This window comes from Rattus norvegicus, chromosome 5, assembly GCF_021556685.1.
Source record: "Rattus norvegicus strain SHRSP/BbbUtx chromosome 5, alternate assembly SHRSP_T2T, whole genome shotgun sequence".
Classification (NCBI taxonomy): Eukaryota; Metazoa; Chordata; class Mammalia; order Rodentia; family Muridae; genus Rattus; species Rattus norvegicus.
In genome coordinates, this window is record NC_141538.1 from 133,065,575 (window position 1) to 133,088,926 (window position 23,352).

The window sequence follows — 23,352 nt, forward strand, 5'->3', positions numbered from 1 at the left end:
AGTTTCCCAGACATAATCCCCCTGTTCCAGCCACCTCCCCTTCTTCAATAAGGGTGCTCCCCTCCCCATCCACACCCCCTGCCTGCCCAGCCCCCGACATGCCCCTACACTGGTGGTCCAACCTTGGCAGGACCAAGGGCTACTCCTTCCATTGGTGTCCAACAGGCCTTCCTCTGTTACATATGCAGTTAGGGCCATGGGTCAGTCCATATATACTCTTTAGATAGTGGTTTAGTCCTTGGGAGCTCTGGTTGGTAGGCTTTGTGGTTGTTATGAGGTTGCAAGCCCCTTCAGCTTGTTCAATCCTTTCTCTAATTCCTCCAATGGGTACCCTGTTCTCATGTCAGTGGTTTGTTGGAAGGATTTGTCTCTGAATTCGACATGCTCTAGCTGTCTCTCAAGAGATGTCTATATCAGATTCCTGTTGGAATACCCTCCTTAGCTTCATCAATCTTATATAGTCTTGGTGGTAGTATATATATGGGGCACATGTGGGGCAGGCTTTGAATAGCCATTCCTTCAGTCTCTACTAAAAACTCTGCCTCCCTATCCCCACCTATCAAAATTTTGTTCCCCTTTTAAGAAGTACTGAAGCATCCCCATTTTGTTTACCCTTCTTCTTGAACTTCATGTGGTCTGTGGATTGTATCTTGGGTAATAGGAGCTTTTGGGCTAATATCCACTTTTCAGTGAGTGCACACCATGTGTGTTTTTCTGCGAATGGGTTATCTCACTCAGATGATAATTTCTAATTCAGTCCATTTACCTATGAACTTCATGAAGTCATTGTTTTTGATAGCTGAGTAGTACCCCATTGTGTAGATGTACCACATTTTCTGTATTCATTCCTCTGTCGAAGTGCATCTCTGTTCTTTCCAGCTTCTGGCTATTACAAATTAGGCTGCTATGAACATAGGGGAGCATGTGTCTTTGTTGTACATTTGAGAATCTTTTGGGTATATGCCAAGAAGAGATATAGTTCAGTCCTCAGGTAATGGAATGTCCAATTTTCTGAGAAACCTCCAGGCAGATTTCCAGCATGGTTGTAACAGTTTGCAATCCCCCCAACAATGGAGGAGTGTTCCTATTTCTCCACATCCTTGCCAGCATCTGTTGTCATCTGAGATTTTATCTTACCCATTCTGAATGGGGTGAGGTGGAATCTCAGGGTTGTTTTGATTTTCATTTCCGTGATCACTAAGGATGTTGAGCATTTCTTTAGGTACTTATCAGCCATTCAATATCTGCATTCTTGTACATACTGACCTCCAGTTGAACCAGCACCATTTGCTGAAAATACTATCTTTTTTCCATTGGATGGTTTTGGCTCCTTTGACAAAAATCAAGTGACCATAGGTGTGTGGGATCATTTCTGGGTCTTCAATTATATTCCACTGGTCTATCTGTCTGTCTCTGTACATTATTGCTCTGTAATACTGCTTGAGTTCAGGGATAGTGAATACTCCAGAAGTCTTTTTGTTGTTGAGGATAGTTTTAGCTAACCTGGGTGTTTTGTTATTCCAGATGAATTTGGAAATTGTTCTGTCTAACTCTCTGAAGAACTGGATTGGTATTTTGATGGGGATGCATTGAATCTGTAGATCGCTTTTGGTAAAATGGCCATTTTTACGATATTAATCCTGCCAATATATGAGCATGGGGGATCTTTCCATCTTCTGAGATCTTCAATTTCTTTCTTCAGAGGCTTGATGTTCTTACACTGATCTTTCAATTCCTTTGTTAAAGTCACACTGAGGTATTTTATATTATTTGGGACTATTATGAAGGGTGTCATTTCCCTGATTTCTTCCTCGACTTGTTTCTCTTTGTGTAGAGGAAGGGTACTGATTTATTTGAGTTAATTTTATACACAGACATTTAGATGAAGATGGTTATCAGGTTTCGTAGTTCTCTGGTGGAACTTTTGGGATCACTTAAATATACTATCATATCGACTGCAAATACTGATATTTTGATTTCTTCTTTTCCAATCTGTACCCCTTTGATCTCCTTTTGTTGTCTGATTGCTCTGGCTAGATCTTCAAGAACTATATTGAATAAGTAAGGAGAGAGAGGGCAACCTTGTCTAGTCCCTCATTTTAGTGGGATTCCTTCAAGTTTCTCTCCATTTAGTTTAATGTTAGCTACTGGTTTGCTGTATATGGCTTTTACTATGTTTAGGTATGGGCCTTGAATTCCTATTCTTTCCAGGACTTTTATCATGAAGGGGTGTTGAATTTTGTCAAATGCTTTGTCAGCATCTAATGAAATGATCATGTGGTTTTATCTTTCAGTTTGTTTATATAGTGGATTACATTGATGGTTTTCCGTATATTAAACAATCCCTGCATGCCTGGAATGAAGCCTACTTGATCATGATGGATGATTGTTTTGATGTGCTCCTGGATTCAGTTTGCCAGAATTTTATTGAGTATTTTTGTGTTGCTATTCATAACAGAAATTGTTCTTAAGTTCTCTTTCTTTGTTAGGTCATTGTGTGGTTTAGGTACAAGAGTAATTGCGGCTTCAAAGAAAGAATTCGGTAGCACTCCAACAGTTTCAATTTTGTAGAATAGTTTGGATAGTATTGGTATGAGGTCTTCTATGAAGGTCTGATAGAATTCTGCACTGAACCCATCTGAACCTGGACTCTTTTTGGTCAGGAGACCTTTTATGAATGCTTCTATTTCTTTAGGGGTTATGGGGTTGTTTAAATGATTTATCTGTTCCTGATTTAAATTTGGTACCTGTTATCTGTCTAGGAAATTGTCCATTTCCTCCAGATTTTCAAGTTTTGTTGAATATAGGCTTTTGTAGTAGGATCTGATGATTTTTGAATTTCCTCTGATTCTGTAGTTATCTCCCTTTTCATTTCTGATTTTGTTAATTTGGACACACTCTCTGTGACCTCTCATTAGTCTGGCTAAGGCTTTATCTATCTTGTTGATTTTCTCAAAGAACCAACTTTTGGTTCTGTTGATTCTTTCTATGGTCCTTTTTGTTTCTACTTGGTTGATTTCAGCTCTGACTTGGATTATTTCCTGCCTTCTACTCCTCCTGGGTGTATTTGCTTCTTTTTGTTCTAGAGCTTTTAGGTGTGCTGTCAAGCTGCTGACATATGCTCTCTCCTGTTTTTTTCTGCAGGCATTCAAAGCTATGAGTTTTCCTCTTATGACAGCTTTCATTGTATCCCATAAGTTGGGGTAGGTTGTATCTTCATTTTCATTAAATTCTAAGACGTTTTTAATTTCTTTCTTTATTTCTTCCTTGACCAGGTTATCATTGAGAAGAACATTGTTCAACTTCCATGTATATGTATTGTTGTGGAAGAACAGCTTTAGTCCATAGTGGTCTGACAGGACGCATGGGATGATTTCTATATTTCTGTATCTATTGAGGCCTGTTTTATGACGAATTATGTGGTCAGTTTTGGAGAAAGTATCATAAGGTGCTGAGAAGAAGGTATATCCTTTAGTTTTAGGATAGAATGTTCTATAAATGTCTGTTAAGTCCATTTGGTTCATGACTTCTCTTAGTTTGTCTGTGTCTCTGTTTAATTTCTATTTCCGTGATCTGTCCATTGATGAGAGTGGGGTGTTGAAATCTCCTACTATTATTGTGTGAGGTGCAGTGTATGTTTTGAACTTAGTAAGGTTTCTTTTATGTATGTAAGTGCCCTTGTATTTGGAGCATAGATATTTAGGATTGAGAGTTCATCTTGGTGGGTTTTTCCTTTGATGGATATGAAGTGTCCTTCCTTATCTTTTTTGATGACTTTCAGTTGAAAATCGATTTTATTCGATATTAGAACGGCTACTGCAGCTTGCTTCTTCAGACCATTTGCTTGCAAAGTTGTTTTCCTGCCTTTCACTCTGACGTAGTGTCTGTCTTTTTCTCTGAGGTGTGTTTCCTGTAGGCAGCAGAATGCGGGTCCTCATTGAGTATCCAATTTGTTAATCTATGCCTTTTTATTGGGGAGTTGAGACCATTGATGTTGAGCGATATTAAGGAATAGTGATTGTTCCTCCCTGTTCATATTTGCATGTGAGGTTATATTTGTGTGCTTTCTTCTCGTTGTTTTGTTGCCAAGACAATTAGTTTCTTGTTTTTCTAGGGTGTAGCTTGCCTCTTTATGTTGGGCTTTACCATTTATTATCCTTTGTAGGGCTGGATTTGTAGAAAGATATTTTGTAAATTTGGTTTTGCCATGGAATATCTTGATTTCTCCATCTATGTTAATTGAGAGTTTTGCTGGATATAGTAACCTGGGCTCCATTTGTTTTCTCTTAGGGTCTGTATGACATCTGTCCACGATCTTCTGGCTTTCATAGTCTCTGGTGAGAAGTCTCGTGTGATTCTGATAGGCCTGCCTTTATATGTTACTTGTCCTTTTTCCCTTACTGCTCTTATATTCTTTCTTTATTTTGTGCATTTGGTGTTTTGACTATCATTTGATGGGAGAATTTTCTTTTCTGGTCCAATCTATTTGGGGTTCAGTAGGCTTCTTGTATGTTTATGGGCATCTCTTTCTTTAGGTTAGGGAAGCTTTCTTCTATGATTTTGTTGAAGATATTTACTGGTCCTTTGAGCTGGGAGTCTTCACTCTCTTCTATACCTAGTATGCTTAGTTTTGATTTTCTCATTGAGTCCTGGATTTCCTGTATGTTTTGTACCACTTGCCTTTTCCATTATCTTTGACCGTTGTGTCAATGATTTCTATGGAATCTTCTGCTCCTGAAATTCTCTCTTCTATCTCTTGCATTCTGTTGGTGATGCTTGTATCTACAGCTCCTCGTCTCTTCCTTTGGTTTTCTATATCCAGGGTTGTCTCCCTTTGTGTTTTCTTTATTGCTTCTCTTTCCATTTTTTAATTCCTTCTCTTGTTTGATTGTGTTTTCCTGGAATTCTTTCAGGGATTTTTGTGATTCCTCTCTTTAGGCTTCTACTTGTTTATTTATGCTTTATCTGTTTCTCTAAGGGAGTTCTTTATGTCTTTCGTGAAGTCTTCCATCATCATGATCAAATGTAATTTTAAATCTAGATCTTGTTTTTCTGGTGTGTTTGGATATTCAGTATTTGCTTTGGAGGGAGAATTGGGCTCCAATAATGCCATGTAGTCTTGGTTTCTGTTGCTTGGGTTCCTGCGCTTGCCCCTCACCATCAGGTTTTCTCTGGTGTTACCTTGTTCTGCTATTTCTGACAGTGGCTAGATCGTCCTATAGGCCTGTGTGTCAGGAGTGCTGTAGACCTGTTTTCCTGTTTTGTTTCAGCCAGTTATGGGAACAGAGCATTCTGCTTTCAGGTGTGTAGTCTTTCCTGTCTACTGGTCTTCAGGTGTTCCTGTGGGCTTGGGTCCTGAGTCCACCAGGCAGGTTGCTTAGAGCAGCAAAGTTGGTCTCACCTGTGGTCCCGTGACTAAAGTTGCTCATGGGGGGCTTCTTTTGTACTCTCCGTGAGGGTGGCAACCAGGATGGCCTGTGTCGATTTTTCCCGGGGCCCCCCGTGCACCAGGGTCCCAGATGGTGTTAGGTGTTTCTTCTGGAGTCAGAAATGTGGGCAGAGTGTAGTTTCTTCTGGCTTCCCGGGCATGTCTGCCCCTCTGAAGGTTTAGCTCTCCCTTCTCCCGGTATTTGGGTTCAGGGAATTTTTCATCAGGTCCCTTCAGACCTGGGTAGCATCTGGACCACAGGGAACCTGCTGCTTGAGTCCTACTCAGCTATTAAAAACAATAGGCAAATTGATGGAACCTAAAAATATCATCCCAAGTGAGGTAACTCAATCACAAAAAAAAACCAAAGTATATCATATATACTCACTGAGAAGTGGATATTAGCCCAAAAGCTTGGATTACCCAAGATATAATCTATAGACAACATATCTTTTTTCAAGAAAAAAGACAACCGAAGTGCAGATTTTTCAGTCCTTCTTAAAAGTTGGAACAAAAATATTTACAGGAAGAGATATGGAGACAAGTTTTGCAGCAGATGCTGAAGGAATGGCCATTCAGAACTTGTCCCAACTTGGGATTCAGCCCATAAACATACAGCCAACAAAACCAGACAATATTGCTGAGGGCTAATAAGTACATGTTGACAGGAGCCTGATATAGCTGTCTTCTAAAAGGTTCTGCCAGAGCATGACAAATACAGCGGCAAATGCTAACATTGAACCATTGAACTGAGAACTGGGTCCCCATTGGAGGAGTTAGAGAATGATTTCAAGGAGCTGATGGGTTTTCATCTTCATAAGGACAACAATACCAACCAACCTGAGTTCCCAGGGACTAAACCACTCCCCAAAGTGTATACTTGGACAGACCCATGTCTCCAGCTGCATATGTAGCAGAGAATGTCCTTGTTTGGCACCAATGGTAGGAGAAGCTCTTAGTCCTGCCAAGCCTTGGTCCCCACTGTAGGGGAATGTCATGGCTGGGAGGTGGGAATGGGTGGGTTGTTGGTGATTTGGAACACACTGATAGAAGAAGGGAATGGGGTGATGGGATAGGGGGTTTATGGACAGGAAACTGGAAAGGGGATAACATTTGAAATGTAAATAAAAATATCCAATAAAAAAAGAAAGCATCTAAACCTACAGACATCCATTAATTAATTTAAATTAACATATTATAAATAAAATAACTTCATAATTCAAGAAAAGAAAGATAGATGGAAAGAATAAAGGCACACACAGGATTCGGCTAGAAAACCTTCTACATGTGTTGACTTTCATATTTCCAGAAGATTTAATGTAGACTAACATTGTTTAGTAATCCACTGTGCAGTGCCCATCAAACTGTGTTGAGTGTATTATTAAAGAAAAAGCAAACCATGCGATCACTGGCTAACCTCCATGGCTAACCCCATGCAGCATCCGTTCAACATCTCAGGGTTCACTTGCTAAAGAATCTGGTCACATTCCCAGTCATTTAACCCCTGCAGCTGGCTGCTGCCAAACCAATAAGCAGTACCAAAGTTATAGGGCTACCTGGGGGTGCACTCTCAAATACCCACATTCTGCCATAGTTACTTTTCCCTGGAGCTCAGTTGAATCACTGCGAAGTGGAAACACCAGACAATCTTAGTTTAAAATCAAGAGATAACACAATCACTGGGCAGGAAATCTATCCTAAATTCACCAACTATTCTGTCAGAAATCTTTCAGAGGGAGATACTGATGAATTCCACAACCAGAACTATCAGTCTCCAGCCTACATCTTGTCTGCCTTACTCCTGCGGTTCAAAGTCCCCTCCTCCTGACTGTCCCCTTTCTTTCTTGGAATTGGAAGGCCTGTCTTCTCCTTGCTCAGTGATTAGCTTTCTGTTATCTTTATTATTTAATCAATTAGGTGAAATTCTTCTGCAAAACTAGTTTTAAAACTTGTATTTCTAACCAACCAATATTTCTGCTACTAGGATTTAGAGGGAAATCTGCCTTTGGTAGTCACTGTGAGGAATCCAATAACAACGGACAATGTTCATGAAAATAAGTGATTTTTATAACACATAAACTTAGTTATCAACTGTAAAAATGATAATCAAATATTTCCAAAGTACAGAAATTGTAAAATTCAAATGAAGTGGTCAAGCATTGTTTAGTAATTTCCTTTAAGAAAAAACATTACTTTCTAAAGAATGGTGTACTGAACTGAGAATGAAACCCCCGTTGAAGGATTCCGAGAAAAGGCTGAAAGAGCTTGAAGGGGCTTGAGACCCCATATGAACAACAATGCCAACCAACCAGAGCTTCCAGGGACTAAGTCACTACCCAAAGACTATACATGGACTAACCCTCGGCCCCAACTACATAGGTAGCAATCAATAGCCTAGTAAGAGCACCAGTGGAAGGGGAAGCCCTTGGTCCTGCCAAGACTGAACCCCCAGTGAATGTGATTGTTGGGGGGAGGGTGGTAAAGGGAGGAGATTGGGGAGGGATCACCCATATAGAAGGGGATCGGGAGGGGTTAAGGGGATGTTGGCCTGGAAACCGGGAAAGGGACTAACAATCAAAATGTAAATAAGAAATACCCAATTTAATATTGATGGAGGAGAAACAAAAGGAATGGTGTAAGACTCATAATACTTATTAAACAGAGGAAAATTTAAATGAACAGGATGTCTACAAAATCAATTAAAAAATTCAGTATAAAGATCTTTCGTTCAACATGTTTGCAAGCTGAATACACTGTACTGAGAATTTTGAATTCCTTAGCAAACAGAAATGTGGTAAGAGCATGATTTTCTTTTTATCCCAGATGTGGGAATATTGGTCTGTGTCACATTGTTCACAGCAGCTGACTATGATTTTCCCCATACTCTAGCAGAGGTCTGATTTTTGTCAACTGTACATAGGTTCTGCAAATGTGTAGCATTTATAGTTATGGGAACTACTTACAGGGGATATAAATCTCAGGCCCCGAGTGATGGTTTTGTTTTACTTTTATTATTGCTCTGGGTTTGGTTGCAGTTTGTTAGTATTCCTGCTTAAAAAAGAAACAAGAAGAAAATAAATTAGATTCGGAATTCTTTGTTCTTTGCTTTCTCCATTTTTCTACTTCTTTTCCCTCCATCTAATATCAGAGTTATGAATGGATGAAAAAGGGATGGGGAATGATGAATTTAAGAATAACCCACAATTGCAGACTGGTACAACCATTCTGGAAATCAGTCTGAAGGTTTCTCAGAAAATTGGACATTGAACTACCTGAGGACCCAGCTATACCACTCTTGGGCATATACCCAAAAGTTGCCCCAGCATACAACAAAGACACGTGCTCCATTATGTTCATAGCAGCCTTATTTATAATAGCCAGAAGCTGGAAAGAACCCAGATGCCCTTCAACAAAGGAATGGATACAGAAAATGTGGTACATTTACACAATGGAATATTACTCAGCTATCAAAAACAATGATTTTATGAAATTCATAGGCAAATTGATGAAACTGGAAAATATCATCCTGAGTGAGGTAACCCAATCACAGAAAAACACACATGGTATGCACTCATTGATAAGTGGATATTAGCCCAAATGTTTGAATTACCCTAGATGCACAGAACACATGAAACTCAAGAAGGATGATCAAAATGCAAATGCTTCACTCCTTGTTTAAAAAGGGAACAGGAATACCCTTGGCAGGGAATCAGGAGGCAAAGTTTAGAACAGAGGGAGAAGGAACACCCATTCAGAGCCTGCCCCACATGTGGCCCATACATACAGCCACCAAATTAGATAAGATGGATGAAGCAAAGAAGTGCAGGCCGACAGGAACCGGATGTAGATCTCTCCTGAGAGACACACCCAGAATACAGCAAATACATAGGCGAATGCCAGCAGCAGTCCACTGAACTGAGAATGGTACCTCCTTTGAAGGAATCAGAGAAAGGACTGGAAGAGCTTGAAGGGGCTCAAGACCCCATGTGACAAACAATGCCAAGCAACCAGAGCTTCCAGGGACTAAGCCACTACCTAAAGACTATACACGGACTGACCCTGGGCTCCAGCCTCACAGGTAGCAATGAATAGCCTAGTAAGAACACCAGTGGAAGGGAAAGTCCTTGGTCCTGCCAAGACTGAACACCTAGTGAACGTTGATTGTTGGGGGGGGGGAGGTGGTAATGGGGGGAGGATGGGGAGGGGAAGCTGATATAGAAGGAGAGGGGTAAATGTTAGGGAGATGTTGACCCGGAAACCGAGAAGGGGAGTAACAATCGAAATGTAAATAAGAAATTCTCAGGTTAATAAAGATAAAAAAAAAAAAAAAACAACAACAACCCACAAAGGGGAAAAGACCAACTACAACTAAAGTGTTCAAAGTGAGAGAGGGTGGAAGAAAGAAGAATCCAAAAATGAGCAAAGACTAGCTACAAAAGGCACCAAAATATGAAGTTGTGCAGTTAGGAAATTTTATGTAAATACCATGGACAAAATGACAGTGAAGAAAGATGCATATTTTTATAAGACTCCAGAATGCATTTGTTTTGCCTGCTATAGTTGGTTGGGAATTCTCTATTTGTCCCAGAGGTGGAGTTTTTTCTTTTCCTTCTCATATGTACAGTTACCAAAAAAAAATGTTGGAATAATGGTTGAGCAGTTGCAATAATTGAGGGTAGAAATAGAGGGTCTAAGAAGCAACAGATGCCTAAAATTTGAAAACACATGTGTTGCCTCTGTTCCCTCTTTTCTGAAAGCATGACAGAATTTCCTAGAGACCTAAAGAGATTTTCATTGGTGTTGGAATCACCTGGGAAATAAGAAGCACCAGAAAAGATACTGCAGAAAAGCAAAATTTTGATGAAGTAACTAGCTTATAAGAGTTTCCTTCATGAGGAAAAATGAAAAGTAACTTGTACTGGAGTATGGTGGCTTGAGGAAATATTGAACAAAGGAGGAAAATATAATAAAACAGTCATTTTGAAAAGAAAGGGTTAAACTCACACCAACCATGCTAACAGAATGAAAGGAGGGTCATCATGGGGCGACCAGATCACCATCAGTTTTCACAGTTGTTATTTAAAATATGCCTGCTAATGCTGACGAACAAAGTTATGATGGGATGGGATGATATCCCATAGAAAGGCTTGATATAAGACTTTAAATATAGTTTAAATAGATTCCCTATGTGATGGGCTTGCCTTAATTGAGACAAATTACATATAACTTGATTACTCCTAATAGAATTAGGCTTTAAAGGATTGGAAACTGCAGGATTGGAGATCAAGTTATATTTGCAATAATTAACATTGCAAAAGGACAAAGGTGGTAATATTGAACCTTTAAGCAGAACAAGTAGAATGAGTATACTCAGAGAAGTTGCTAGAAGGACGGTACTCTGACATCTAAATTCAGATTCAATTTGATCTTTCTAAAATATAAAGAACAATTTTGTTTTGCAGGTTTAAGATCTTGGGGGAAATGTTCAGGAGTCAGAAGAAAGTATACCTGATTAACAAAGATTATACAATCACAGGAGAATCCTTTACTGATTTTAAACTAATGCTGTTCTCAGTGGTGAAAAAATCATATGAACAAAGAGAGGAAAGACAGGTTTTGATAGGGACTTTGGTGTTTGAAAATGTGAATATCTTCTAAAAAGCAATTCATTAGACCATTAAAGACCTAGGCGACACCTATGGAGATGTGGAGAGGGATATTGGTTCTAATATGCATCTTGCTAAAATACATGGTCATCCTATATGTAGAGATCTCAGATGTCTTAATGCCTAGTAATTTAGTTATTGGTAGCATGGTAATTTGCAAAGAGAATTTGAACAAGACACTATAATTCTCCCATCTCAAAATGCCTCGTTATTTTGGGAAATTTGGTCATTTGCAACACAATTATGAACAAGGCATTGCTAAAGGCAATGGCTATCCTAGGTATAAATCAGAAAGACAGCTTAATCTTCAGGTGTGTTCACTTGATGAGACAAGGATTACCATTCAAACAATGAGTGAAGATTACAACAGAGATTCCAAAAGCCATTTCCTGCCACTAGAAAATGAAATGGGCACCTATTTGGAGGCCACACTGCAAAATATACAGACCATTTGTCCCTTTTCAGGTAAAAAAAGAGAAAGTAAGCAAAAGTATGTCAATGAACTAATACAAATTTAATGCATGATACTTCAGGCAGTGCTGCTCTAGATTTAGCAATAGATAAACATCTTCATTCTTCAAAAACTCAGTATTATTAAAAGATACATTTATGGTCTTTTGCCCACAGGAACAAAAGAGATGTTGTTGAAAAGAATTGAATCAATATTTCAAAGTTCCAGTATGAGTCCAGGTAAGATCAATAAAGATTTCAAAAGAGAAATAAAAATCCATGGTCTGTGCAAAAACAGAAACACAACTTAATGCAGTTAGTACAATTGTCCTGCTGCTACAGTATCCCACGGTTCTTTTGCCTACCATAAACTTCCCATTCCTAGTTTAGCACCTTTAGTGACATGATAGTGGCCTCATTTCTAATAGAGATGGACCATTACCCTTGATTCCAATTTGTTCCAAAGTTGATTTCTTCTCCTAGCACAATTAGTATGACACACATGAAGACATCATTACAGCCTAGTTCTCCCACCAAAGCAAATACTGGATATCCGAAAGTATCAGCAAAGCAAATTTGGATTTAAAATCAAATAATAGGATGATGATAGAGGACTCTAAGAAGGACAAATAAATCCCTTAAAGAAATACTGGACAACACAGGTAAACAAGTAGAAGCCCTTAAAGAGGAAACACAAAAATCCCTTAAAGAATTACAGGAAAACATAACTGAACAGGGGAAGGAATTGAAAAAAATACAGGACTTAAAAATGGAAACAGAAACAATAAAGAAATCACAAAGGGAAACACCCCTATATATAGAAAACTTAGGAAAGAGATCAGAAGTCATAGATGCAAGCATCACCAACAGAATAAAAGAAATATAAGTGAGAATCTCAGGGACAGAAGATACCATAAAAACCATTAACACAATTGTCAAAGACAATGTAAGTGACAAAGAGCGTCTAACCCAAAACCTCCAGGAAATCAAGGACACAACAAGAAGATCAAACCTAAGGATAATAGCTATAGAGCAAAGACTCCTAACTTAAAGGGCCAGTAAATATCTTCAACAAAATAATAGAAGAAAACTTCCCTAACCTGAAGAAAGAAATTCCCATAAACATACAAGAGAAGCCTGCAGAACTCCAAATAGATTGGACCAGAAAATAAATTCCTCCCGTCACATAATAATCAAGACACCGAGTGCAAGAAACAATAGAAAAGAATATTAAAGGCAGTAAGAGAAAAGGGTCCAGTAACATATAAAGGCAGACCTATCAGAATGACACCAGACTTCTCACCAGGAACTATGAAAGCCTGAAGATCCTGGGCAGATGTCAAGTAGATAACAAGAGAACATGAATTCTAACCCATGCTACTATATTCAACAAAATTCTCAATTAACATAGATGGACAAACCCAGGTAATCTATGACAAAATGAAATTTATACAAAATTGTTCCAAAAATCCAGCTCGACCAATAATAATAGATGGAAAACTCCAACACAATGAGGGAAACTACACTCTAGAGGAAACAGGAAAGTAATCTCATTGCAGTGAATGCAAAAGAAGAAAGCCACATAAACATAATTCTGCCTCTAACAACAAAAATAAGAGGAAACAACAAACACTATTCCTTAATATCTCTAAACATTAATGGATTCAATTCCCTGATAAAAGACATAGACTAACAGACAGAACACAGAAAGAGGACCCAGCATTTTGCTGCATACAGGAAACATAGCTCAGTGAAAAAGACAGACACTACCTCAGAGTAAAAGATTGGAAAACAATTTTCCAAGCAAATGGTCCCAAGAAACTAGCTAAAGTAGCCATTCTAATATTGAATAAAATCAACTTTCAGCCAAAAGTTATTGAAAAATATGAAGAAGGACATGTCATATTCATCAGAGGAAAAAAATCCACCAAGTTGAACTCTCAATCCAGAATATCTATGCTCCAAATGCAAGGGCACCTACATTCATAAAAGAAAACTTATTAAATCTTAAAGCACACATTGCACCACACACAAGAATAGTGGGAAATTTCAACATGCCACTCTCATCAATGTACAGATCATGGGAATAGAAACTATTCAGAGACATAGAGAAACTAACAGAATTTATGAACCAAATGTATTTATCAGATATTTATAGAAAAATTCATCCTAGAACAAAAGAATATACCTTCTTCTCAGTACTATACAATATGTTCTATGAAGCCCCAATTTTGCTTATACCTAAACCAAACAAAGACCCAATAAAGAAAGAGAAATTCAGACTAATTTCCCTTATGAATATTGATGAAAAATAATTAATAATATTTTCACCAACCAAATCCAAGAGCACATCAAAACAATCATCCATCATGATCAAGTTGGTTTCATCCCAGCAATGCGGGGCTGGTTCAATATATAAAAATTGGTCAAGGTAATCCAGTATGTAAACAAACTCAAGAAAAACACTGCCTGGTCATCTCATTATTGCTGAGAAAGCGTTTGACAAAATACAACACCCCTTCATTCTAAAAGCCTTAGAAAGATAAGGAATTCAAGGCCTATACCTAAACATAGTAAAAGCAATATGCAGCAAAACAGGAGCCAACATCAAACCAAATGGAGAGAAACATGAAGCAATCCTGTTAAAATCCAGGACTAGAAAATGTTGCCCACTCTCTCGCTACTTATTCAATATAGTACTTTAAGTCTAAGCCAGAGCAAGCAAACAAGAAAGAAGGTCAAAGGGATAAAAATTGGAAAATAAGAAGTCAAATTATCGCTATTTGCCAATGATATGATAGCATACTTAAGTGACCACAAATGTTCCACCAGAGAACTGCTAAGTCTGATAAACAATGTCAGCAAAGTGGTTGGATATAAAATTAACTCAAACAAATCATTAGCCTTCCTCTGCTCAAAGGATAAACAGGCCGAGAAAGAAATTAGTGAAATGACACCCTTCACAATTGTATCAAATAGCATTAAAATACCTTGGTGTCACTCTAACCAAGCAAGTAAAAGATCTCTATGAAAAGAACTTCAAGTCTCTGAAGAAAGAAATTGAAGTAGAGATTAGAAGATGGAAAAATCTCCCATGCTCATGAATTGGCTTGACTAAAATTGTAAAACTGGTCATTTTCTAAAGCAGTCTACAGATTCAATTCAATCACTATCACAATTCCAACTCAATTTTTCATAGAGGCATCAAGAGAATTTGTAATTTGCAAATTCATTTAGAATAACAAAAAACCAACATACCAAAAACTATACTCAACAATGAAAAAATCTGTGGAGGAATCATCACCTCTGACCTCAAGTTGTATTACAGAGCAATAGTGATAAAAATTATATGGTATTGATGCAGAGACAGGGAGGTAGATCAAGGGAAAAGAATTGAAGACACAGAAATCAACCCACACTCTTATGGACATTGATCTTTGACAAAGGAACTAAAACTATCCAGTGGGGGGAAAATGGCATTTTCAACAAATGGTGCTGGTTCATCTGAAGGTCAGCATGTAGGAAAATGCAAATTGACTCACTCTTATTGTCATGTACAAAGTTTAAGTTCAAGTGTATCAAGGGCCGCCACAGAAAACCAGATACACCCAAACTAATGGAAGAAAATGTAGGGAAGCATTTCAAACACGTGGATACTTGGGAAAATTTCCTGAACAGAACACCAATGGCATATGCTCTAAGATCAAGAATCTAAGATCAATAATCAATAAATGGGTCCTCATAATAGCTCAAAGGTTCTGTAAGACAAAGGATACTGTCATTAAGACAACATGGAATCAAACAGATTGGCAAAAGGTCTTTACCATTCCTACATCCGATAGAGAGCTAATGTCCAGTATAGATGAAGAACTCAAGAAAGTAGACTCCAGAGAGCCAAATAACCCTATTAAAAATAGGGTACAGAGCTAACCACAGAATTCTCAGCAGAGGAATATCAAATGGCTGAGAAGTACCTAAAGAATGGTCAAAATCATTAGTAATCAGGGAAATGCAAGTCAAAACAAATCTGAGATTTTATCTCACACCATTCAGAATGGTTAAGATCAAAAACTCAGGTGACAACAGATGCTGGTGAGTGGAGAAAGAAGAACACTCCTCCACTGTTGGTGGGATTGCAAGCCAGTACAACCACTCTGTTAATCTGTCTGGAGGTCCCTCAGAAAATTGGACATTTCTGACTCAGCTATATAACTCTTGGGCATATACCCAAATAATGGTCTACCATACAACAAAGACACATGCTCCACTATGTTCATAGCAGCCTTATTTATAACATCCAGAAGCTGGAAAGAACCCAAATGCCCTTCAACAGAAGAATAGATACAGAATATGTGGTACATCTATACAGTGGAGTACTACTCAGCTATCAAAAACAATGACTTCATGAAATTCATAGGCAAATGGATGAAACTAGAAAATATTATCCCAAGTGAGATAACCCAATCTCTCTCTCTCTCTCTCTCTCTCTCTCTCTCTCTCTCTCTCTCTCTCTCTCTCCTCTCACACACACACACACACACACACACACACACACACACAAAGACATCACATGGTATGAACTCACTGATAAGTGGATATTAGCCCAAAAGCTTGAATAACCCAAGAAACAATCCACAGACCACATGATGTTCAAGAAGGATTATCAAAGTGCAGGTGCTTCAGTCTGTCTTAAAAGGGGGAACTAAACTATTCAGAGGACAGACATGGAGATAAAGTTTATAGCAGATATAGCAGAGACTGCAGCAATGGCCATTCAGAGCCTGCCCCACCTGGGGATCGAGCATGTATATGTGTTTGTGTGTATGTGTGTTTGTGTGTGTGTGTGTGTGTGTGTGTGTGTGTGTGTTTGTGTGTAGGTGTACATATGCATATCTCCACAAAAACTGAACAATATTGATGAATCCAAGAAACACATGCTGACTGGTTCCTGATGTATCCATCTCCTGAGAGAAAGGGAAAAAATATAACTTGTGTTTCTAACTATATACTTCTGCTACTAGGATTTAGAGGAAAATTTGCCTTTGGCAATCCCTGTGAGGAATCCAATCACAACAAACCAGGTTGCTAAAATTAAGTGATTTTTTTAACTTAGGGATATATCATCCATGAAAATGATACATATCAACATCTCCAAAGTATACAAATTGTCATAGAACTTCATCAAATTGATATAAGAGCAGAATGAAGTAGTAGAGCATTCTTTATGTCTTTCCTTTGGGAAGAAACATTACTTCTAAAGAATGGTGTAAGATTTATAACACTTACAAAGCCAAAAATTATAAAATGATCAGGAAGCATACATGAGTAGAAATTTCATGATTCTCATTTCTATATTTGTCTATAAAATCAACGAAAAACCTGAGAGCAAAAAATCTTTCATTCAACTTGTCTGTAAGCTATTCACTGTGTAATGAGTTTTTTGGAATTTTGCATTTTTTATTAAAAACAAAAAGGTGGTATGAGCATGATTTTGCTTTTTCCCCTGATATGGGGATATTTGGCTGCTTTGCATTGTCCACAGTAGGTGACTATGATATGTCCTGGGCTCTAGCATGGGTGTGACTATTCAGGGAAAACAGTTTCTGCCAATATGTGACATTTATAGTTATGGGGACTTTCAAGAGGGCATATAAATTCTAGGTCTCTGAATGCAGTTTTGTTTGTGGTTTATTAGTTATTCAGGGTTTAGTTGCAGTTTGTAGTATTCATACTTAAGAAGAAACTTGAAGAAAATTAGATTCAGCATTCTCTTATTTTTACTTTTTTTCTATCTAGCCTTAGAGTGCTAAAATGGGGTAGAGGATGAAAGAAAGAATAACCCACTAAGAAAGAAAGATCAGCTACAATAGGATGTTTAAAGTGAGAGATGTTGGAAGAAAGAACTTACAAAGGAGCAAAGACCAGCTACAAGGGACACCAAAATGTATGTCAGGCAGAGTAGAAAATGTGAGGTCAAATGGCTTGGGGAAAATTGCAGAGAAAGAGGAATGCATTTTCATTTTTACAAGACATGAGAAAGAATTTATTTTGTCTGATACAGCTGGGATATCCCCTGCTTTGCTCCTGGGGGTTGGGGAGGTTCTTGGTTTTTTTCTCTTCATATATCCTGTTTCCAAAAAAGGGGTGGAATAATGGCTGAGTAGTTAAAAAAGTGGGTGGAAATAGAAGGATCTGAATAGCAAAAGATAGAAGAATTGTTAAAACAAATGGGGTCAATCTTTTCCCCATTTTCTGAAAGAAATACAGAATTTCCTAGAGACCTGGGTATATTATCCTTGGTTTTGGAATCATAGGAGAAGTGTGGAGTACCAGAAAAAAAAAACCAACTCAGTCATGATGATGGAGTTAGTTTATATGAGTTTCTCACAGGCAGAAAAAGAAAAAGAAGATGTGCTTGAGGGCAGAGCTTTGAACATACTGACAAGGAGAGGGAACATCTGATAAAAGCAGCTTGTTTCAAAAGAAAGTGTTAAAATCATACCATCCACTGAAACAGAGTTAGAGGAGGGTCATCCTAGGGTTCCAAGACCACCATCATCTTTCACAGTAGCACTAAAAATTATGCCTGTTGATGCTGTTGGACAAATTTAGGATGATATGTTATCCTACAGAAAGATTTGATCTAAAATTTTTTAATGATATTCTATGTAATGGACTCACCTTAATTAAAACAGATTATATATAGCTGAATTACTCAAAAGAAAATTAGGGTGGACAGAATTGGCACCTGCAGTTCTAGAGGCCAATTGACATTTGCAGTGGATAACATGGCAGAGGGATGAAGCTGGGACTATTGAACCCATAAAGCAGAGCAAGTGGAATGAAGATACTCAGAGAGAATTGCTAGGTGCAGGGAAGTACTCTGATATCGAATTCAAATTCAATTTGGTCATGCTAAAATAGAAAGAACAATGTTGCTTTGCAGCTTTAAGATCTTGGGTAGAAAGTTCAGGAGCCAGGAAAAGGTATACCTCATTTCCAAAGATAATACAATCTCTAGTGAATCCTTCACTGATTTTAAACTAATATTGGTCTCAGCAATGAATAAAATCATATCAGAATCAGTTTCAAGGCAGGTTATGATAAGGACCTTGTTGTTTGAAAATGTGAATATCTTCTGAAAAAACAATTTCTTAGACCATTAAAGGCCTAGGCAACACCTATGAAGGTGTGGAGAGGGATCAACTGATATTAGTTCTAATATGTATCATGCTAATATACAAGGTCATCCTATACCTAGAGAATGAAAATGTCTTAATACCTAGTGATTTACTTACAGGAAACATGGTAATATGCAAAGAGATTTAAAACAAGGCACTATAGTTCTCCTGTTTCAAAATGCATGGTGCTTTTATTTTGGAAAATTGTTCATTTGCAACACAATTGCAAATTGGGCATCAGTAAAGGTAATGGATTTCCAAGGTATAACTCGGAAAGAAAGCATTTAGGGTTGTTTGCATTTAGTAAGGCAGGGGTTACCATTGGAACAATGAGTATAGGTTCAAGAGAGATACCCAAAGCCTTTTTCCTATTGTCATAATATGAAATGGGGACCTAATTGAAGCCACACAGCAAAAAATACAGGCTATTTGACTCTTGTCAGTCAGGAAGGTATAAGTAGGCAAAAATACCTCAATGAAGTAATGCAAATATAATGTATGCTACTTTAGATAGTGCATACTTCTAAACTTAACAATAGATAAACATCTTACTCTGTACTACATAAACTCAAAGTTTTAAAAATAACTAATTGAATTTATGCCCTTTTTTTTTGCCTTTAGAGACACAACTGATGCTGTTGTTACAAAATTTGTCGAATGTTCGAAGTTTCACTAAGTATCCAGGTATGATAAGTTAAGATTTCAAAAGAGAAATTAAACCCATGATGTGTGAAAAAAATAGATACAATTTAATGATACAGGTCTAGGGCATAGCTCCTCCTGGAGAACGAACAGGAGTGTTTGGAAAGACAGGAAAATGAGTTAGTTTTCAGAGGTTACTGATCAGAGGCCAAAATTAAAATTGAAAGTAAAAGGTATTTAAATAGGAGGCTAAGTCAAAACGGGAGTTTGTGTAATTATAATTTCACCTAAATCTTGGAAGTGAGAATTGCTACTTTTAAAGGTTTATACCCAATTCCTAGGGAGTGCAAAGTTTTCACATATAAAACAATATGTAAGATGAGTTAAATGGGTTAGACTAGAATGTCAAATGTGAAAATTAAGTTCTTATTTCAATGACATGTCCAAAATTTTATGGGAAAAGGATTTTTTACAACAGTGGAGTCTGTGGGTTAATATTCCTGTGATAAAAGAAACCACACATAATAAAATTTACGAAGAAATGGTGAATGCTTCAGAGGAAAATATTAATATGTGTCAACAACCCCACACTATGTCTAAATACAGGACATAACAGTAACTGAATTTTCAAAATTATAGGAGGAGCCATGGCTGAAATGTCAAGAGCCTTACCCTGAAAAAGGTTATCTCACAAGCCAGTATAGGGAGATCAGTGGCCCTCGACCAAAAATGTGATAGCAGCTGGACCTTCTGGTACAAGAGCAACTAGAGGCAAAATATATAGAGGAAACTGCCATCCAATGGAAATCCCATGCATTTGTTATGGAAAAAATTGCAAATTGAGAATATTAACAGATTTTAGAGCTGAGGCTAGCATAATTTAGCTAATATATCCTTTATATTCATGTATTTTTTTTTACCTTTTTATCTAAGTAAATGATAGTAAGGGATATAAAAGACTGCTTTTCCACTATCCCTTTTAGTGATCAGAACAAAGAAAGGTTTTCTTTATTTTACCTATTTGTAGCAGGGCTTAAACTGCAAATTATATCAGGGAATGTTCTTCTACTAGGATTGTTAAATGGTCCACCTCTATGTCAATATTTTTGTGCAATAACCTCTGGTAATAGTTTGCATATGATTTCCTCAATACATTTGTTTTATTAAATGGATGATATTTTGTTGGTACCTTCTGACACAGACATTTCAGAGAAACTACTTAAGGAATCAGAAACCTTTCCACTATGCTGGCTTTGAAAGATTGAAATACATCAATTTAAAGTGGCCATGCATAGGAAAGTATTTGATATCTATGAACAGATATGTAGAAAAGTGTACTTGAGACTATAGTATGCATGCACAGTAGTGCTTCATTTGGTATAAATAATAGAATTATAGTTTTTATGGCATAAGTTGTATGTAGTCTAACATTAACATTTTGAATGATATAGTGCAGTTCTACAGATATAATTGATTTTCTACTTTATAGTTTAGAGAGTTTATATAGATATGAGTAAATTATTATATATTTGTGATATTAAAATGAAAACAAGATTGTCTGGTAGGTAAAGGAAAACCAACAGACAGATGTGATTTTAGGATGGAGGAGAATGAATTGCAAATTATTGTGTTATATCTCCATGGAAATATCTTAAAGACATTTATCACTATATGTCATGTATATATGCCCTCAAAATTAAAACCTCAAACTTATGTATATTTTTGCAATAGTTCTTTCTCAAAGGAGTTCATCTACTTGCCATAGGTATCCTCTAATGGATTCAGTGTGATCATCATCTAACCAGTTGGAAATGAATTTTCTGAATGCTTTCACCCAATTTTTCTTCCTATATACTCTGCCTTTGCTGGTGGAGCTTCAGACAATGCTGTTTGAAAAAGCTGGTATTGCCTTTACATTAATCAAGTTGAAACCACTTTAGCAATGGCGATTCACATTGAAGTTTGTGAAGAAGGTGTAAGATGTAACTTGGGTGTGTGTCAATACAAATGGTGCTAAAAATATTAAGGTATATATCTATCTAATTTTTAATGATCCAGGCTCAAGTCAGTAACCTCTTACCCATAGTCCTGTGAGGACTATCAAATAAACTTTCATGTTCACAAAAGTTAAGTCACATGAATGAATTGGTCTCTTGTGTGTGCTCTCGTAAAGTCACTAAATACCATTTTGTCTACTGAGAGCTATCTGCAAAGGAATCATTACATACATTTAAAAATAGGCAAATTTAGGCTGATCAATCTGAAGATAGGACATCTGTGTATACCAAACTCAATGTCTATACCTTTTCCCATGTGATATGAAACAAGGAGCTGCTTTTTTGGTAGTGTGTCAGTTGCATGTTTTTTATGATAAGTCATGAAACACACAAGGAAGAGGGAGATATCACAGAGTAGGGTATCCTATTACAAGGATATTCTGAGTGTGAAGATTTTTTCACATTTCATTGGGTGGAATTCCATATTGTTGAATGTTGACTGTTTTAGTAAGTATGGAAATGGACTTAAAATGCATTGCTCATTATTTATGGCAATATCTACAAGTAAATCATGACACAAAAAGTCAGAATAAACCATAGTAAAAAGTTAGGTGCCTTTACTGTAGATGATAAAAATTTAAAAGCTGTTTTTTTTGCAAGAGTTTTCCCACAAAACTTCAGGATGGAGTAAAAATAATTGAATAAAAGTTAAAAAGCAGACTAGGATTCTGTTATGTGCAACACTAGTCTCAGATTTGAAATAAAGAGGTAGGAGATATTTTAGAAGGATGTCAACATGTAATTTCACATATTTGGAAGGAAAAAGCAAGTAAGGGCTCTTTGCTAAAGAGCCCTCTTTTGAAATAAAAGTTAAGAATTAAATACACTGTCAATTTTGTTTTCAAATGAGAGGAATAAGAATACATGTTAAGCATTATAGAATATTCAGATCAAGCACATATTTCAACACTATGACTGGAAATGCATAAAAATTATGATATTTAGGAAATAGTCTATATCTTATCTATTCAGAATTGGGAAGGCTTTAAAATAAAAGTAAGTTTCTCAATACCTGGCTTGCAAGGCTATAGGACATAGGAACACATGGGACAATGTACATTCTCCAGAATTGGAGAAACAGTAATACAACTATACATTGTGCATGTCCTGAGGCAATACAAAGACACCAGTCTGGATGGACTGACTCACAGAAGACACTGGGAAGCCTTAAGAATCTCCAGCCACAATTCCTACAATTATCAGGAATTATCATGAATACCCAAAGGATAGGCATCACCAAGAAATTTTGTTATACAGGAGATTGTCAGAGAGTAGGTTACAATCCTGGTTGTAAGTCATTGACCAAAACTCAAAGATAACAGTTTTTTTTCTGGTTTGGATCTTCATCAGGTTTGCTGAGCCCCATGGTGGGATTTGATCTTTGAGAGGTAGTAAAGGATTTGACAGATATGAAAATCTTACATTGTTATTTAGGTTGAGTTCTTTAAATGTTCATGCAATCAAGATGGGATGTATACAGAAAAACACACATGGTATGCACTCATTGATAAGTGGCTATTAGCCCAAATGCTTGAATTACCCTAGATGACTAGAACAAATAAAACTCAAGATGGATGATCAAAATGTGAATGCTTCACTCCTTCTTTAAAAGGGGAACAAGAATACCCTTGGCAGGGAAGGGAGAGGCAAAGATTAAAACAGACACAGAAGGAACACCCATTCAGAGCCTGCCCCACGTGTGGCCCATACATATACAGCCACCCAATTAGACAAGATGGATGAAGCAAAGAAGTGCAGGCAGACAGGAGCCAGATGTAGATCACTCCTGAGAGACACAGCCAGAATACAGCAAATACAGAGGCAAATGCCAGCAGCTAACCACTGAACTGAGACCGGGACCCCCGTTGAAGGAATCAAAGAAAGAACTGGAAGAGCTTGAAGGAGCTCGAGACCCCTTATGAACAACA

At 37.4% G+C, this 23,352-nt stretch overlaps 1 protein-coding gene across 6 annotated transcripts in view; it reads left to right on the forward strand.

Annotated features, from left to right (window-relative positions):
- The window catches only part of Skint4l1 (selection and upkeep of intraepithelial T cells 4 like 1), a 188,217-nt gene that overhangs the window by 121,375 nt on the left and 43,490 nt on the right, over positions 1–23,352 (forward strand). For 4 of the 6 annotated variants that reach the window (XM_087551525.1, XM_087551526.1, XM_087551528.1 and 1 more), the window contains exons 13-14: positions 11,722–11,784; positions 19,347–19,409. In XM_087551525.1, coding sequence (XP_087407651.1) covers positions 11,722–11,784; positions 19,347–19,409 — 126 coding nt within the window. The remainder of the gene's footprint in view (positions 1–11,721; positions 11,785–19,346; positions 19,410–23,352) is intronic. The other 2 variants (XM_087551527.1, XM_087551530.1) reach the window with 1 other exon arrangement.